This window comes from Ipomoea nil, unplaced genomic scaffold (assembly GCF_001879475.1).
Source record: "Ipomoea nil cultivar Tokyo-kokei standard unplaced genomic scaffold, Asagao_1.1 scaffold0302, whole genome shotgun sequence".
Classification (NCBI taxonomy): domain Eukaryota; kingdom Viridiplantae; phylum Streptophyta; class Magnoliopsida; order Solanales; family Convolvulaceae; genus Ipomoea; species Ipomoea nil.
Window position 1 is genome coordinate 2107001 of NW_017616730.1, and position 2952 is coordinate 2109952.

General features: G+C 36.6%; 1 protein-coding gene across 1 annotated transcript; it reads right to left on the bottom strand.

Annotated features, from left to right (window-relative positions):
* Window positions 1–291: 291 nt before the first annotated feature.
* Window positions 292–2952, bottom strand: LOC109158041 (vesicle-associated membrane protein 722). Its single transcript, XM_019305861.1, has 5 exons — window positions 2573–2952; window positions 1327–1468; window positions 1119–1239; window positions 957–1019; window positions 292–704 (listed from the first exon to the last, which is right to left on the bottom strand). Exons 1-5 carry the CDS (start codon window positions 2760–2762, stop codon window positions 558–560), a joined length of 663 nt encoding a protein of 220 aa, XP_019161406.1. The 5' UTR covers window positions 2763–2952; the 3' UTR covers window positions 292–557.

Consider the following 2952-nt stretch of genomic DNA (forward strand, 5'->3'; position numbering starts at 1 on the left):
AATTTTCCATTTCTCCATTTCTCAATTTCTCCATTTTTTGAAAAATCCTCCATTTTTCCAAGTTAGTAAACGACCCCTTATTTTTTTGCGTTAAAAAGAACTTTTAGAAGTTTTTTTTTCTTCTCTTAGAAAAGCCATGTACTTTTTTGACACATTACTCATTAACACAATTATGGTGTCCATTTTGTGTGGGCTTGGACAAAAACCCATCAAAATTAATCAATCATGAGATCTTCAGTGAATATGTTCCAAAATAGTTGGTGCACAGTACTGCACACGACGCAATCATCATCACAACGAAAGACGGCAATTCATAGTAGAGAATCATAATCAAAGCTCTGCCTTACAACTGGCAACTGCAATAAAACCTTCCACTACTCGAACATATATTCAAAGAATTCGGTAGAACAAGCTATACAGGCACTGCTAAGCAATGCACACTAAATACTACTAAGAACACAAACATGCGCAAAAATGGAGAGGGGATTATAGGTAAAACAAACATGACACTATAATAGAGATGATATGATGCATCCAAACTTCAGTTGATGACCAACCTAATGACATTTGGAACTGCCACAAATTGACAAAACAATGATGAGAATCAAGGCAATGATAATTGCCAGGACAATGAGCTTTACTTTCATATTCTGCAGCCACATCTTCCTCCTCATCTTGGTTCCCTGCGTCCTAAAATCCTGTGCCTACGACAACATGTGTATTTGCTAGAGTGAAATTTAGAGATCACAAGTTTATATTGACAAAATCTAAAGAGGAATAAAACGGTTTTATGTATATAAGAAGAGTTGTCTTTTGAGATAAAATGATAAATTAGAGCAAAATTTCCATATATAAATCTGCACAAGGATGAATTCAAGTGAAATGCAACCATGTCTCAAACGAGTCAAAAAAGTAATAATAAAAAAATAAATTCATAACTTATTGCATTCACATACCTGTGAACGAAGGTTCTCGGTTTTATCCACCAGAAGCTCAATCTTCTCTCCACGGTCAAGAACCTACAAAGACCAGCACAGATTTCTCAATATAGTTCCTATGACATTGCAGAAGAATATTAAGGGGCATGCTAACTAGAGTAGCACATAGACTAAGTTTACCTTCTCAATGTTTTCCATCATCACCCCTTTGACTTCAGAGACTTGAGCCTTCACCTTTGCAAGCTTACTGACCTCTTCTGGATGATCCACACAATATTGCATTTGTTCCTTCAGCTTGGGCCTATGCAGAAAATATGTATTGACTTGAGGATCATCCTTGCAAATCAAAATTATGTGGAAAATAGATAACCAGGAGCACAAGAGTTACCCAAATTCTTTGTTTAAGCTGTTAGCAACAGCTGTAGCAGCTTTCCCTCCACCATATTTATTGGTAAAATCGTCCTTAATGCGCTCAAGAAATGCAATTGGAATTTGTCTGCCAACAGTTTCAACAGCAACAACACAGTATGCTGTGGCAAGAAAATAAAAGTTAGCTTACTAACAAAATGCAGAAAAGTGTTAGTTCATTTCAATCAACTATTTTATTACAAGCTGATTACTTATATTCTGCATTACATTAGGCTACTAGTTTAATTTGGTTTTAGTAATTATATTAGTATCTCTCTCTATGACCAGTAGTTCCATCATTAGGCATGGCATATCACAAGGAAGATGCAGGAAACCTGGCATAGGGGTTAACACCATGCTTGGCAATCAATCAAGGCAGATCAAAAGTTCTTTCTCACCTACTAAATGTTCCAAACACTATGAAAGGAACACGGTAAACATAAATTATATATTGTAAATAACACAGTACAGTTATAGACCAACAACAATTCATAATTGAGTTGCAATAGATATTCATTTCAAACAATACTTAAAAAAACTACAGAGTATAGACTAGTTGGACACAAGAGAGAAGTGCTGAATGAAAAGAGTACCCAAATTTTCAAACAACTTGCTGCCATGAAAGATGCTTGAGGGATTGAATGGAATGTAGAGAGACATTATAAGATCCACTTTTGAACTTATCAAAGGAAAGAATCTCTTTCATTAAGGAATGAAAGATCTTAAGATACATATTGCATTAAGGCCTGTTTCCACGGAATTGGCACAAATAACCAAGTCAAAACTGGAAGAGAATAACCTGAATCTAAACGGAATCAGGGAACAACCATGATCTGAATCCTATATCTGCGATGAATTAATTTCCTAATACCAAACTAGATTATTTTTCACTAAATCAAACATGAACAAACTCTTCAGTTGAATTTCCACATTCAAACCGAGATCTGAACACAATATTCCTGAAATGTAAACAAATTTTTACAACAAACCAATTGCAAACACATAGAAATGACTTAAAAAAATAATAATAATAATTGGTTCACCGACGAAAACCATGGCTAAAGAATAAATAACCGTCACAGGATCTCAGTTATCAAACTTTCAGTAACTGATCATAAACTTACAAACTACAAAGTATATATACGAAAACAACCGGATCCGAATTATTCCGAAAAACAGACAGTATATCAGATCATCAACCTGCAAAGAGATGAAGTATAACTTACTGAAGCCATCCTCAACGAGGTAGTTGAATGTGTGGCCGTCGCAGTTGTAGGTGAACTTGTTATTGCTAGCCGGAAGTTTCTGCAGGCATTGCGAAGCTATGGTCGTGAAGTTGCCGGTGAAACCAGTGTACTCGGCGAGGACCACCGTGCCTCTCGCCACGAAGCTGTAGATCAACGACTGCTGCCCCATCGTCCGGCTCGCTTTCTCTCTCAATTCAGTTCCTAGCTGCCGGAGTTCTAGAGAGAGAAAGTGTGAATAGCAAGAGGTAGAAGAAGCGTTTGCGCTCTGTTGAGTATATATATAGGAGGTGTGTGCGTGTCGCTTTAACTGTTATTGCCAGGCAGAGATTCAAAAAATAAAAACAAAAGAGACGGAGGAA

Bases quoted from the DNA above. Each gene is read 5' to 3' on its own strand.
- LOC109158041 (XM_019305861.1), bottom strand. From the start codon at position 2,762: ATGGGGCAGCAGTCGTTGATCTACAGCTTCGTGGCGAGAGGCACGGTG. The intron at 1,469-2,572 runs GTAAGTTATACT...TTCTTGCCACAG, and splicing joins CCTCGTTGAGGATGGCTTCA to CATACTGTGTTGTTGCTGTT. The intron at 1,020-1,118 runs GTAAACTTAGTC...TGGTCTTTGTAG, and splicing joins TGATGGAAAACATTGAGAAG to GTTCTTGACCGTGGAGAGAA.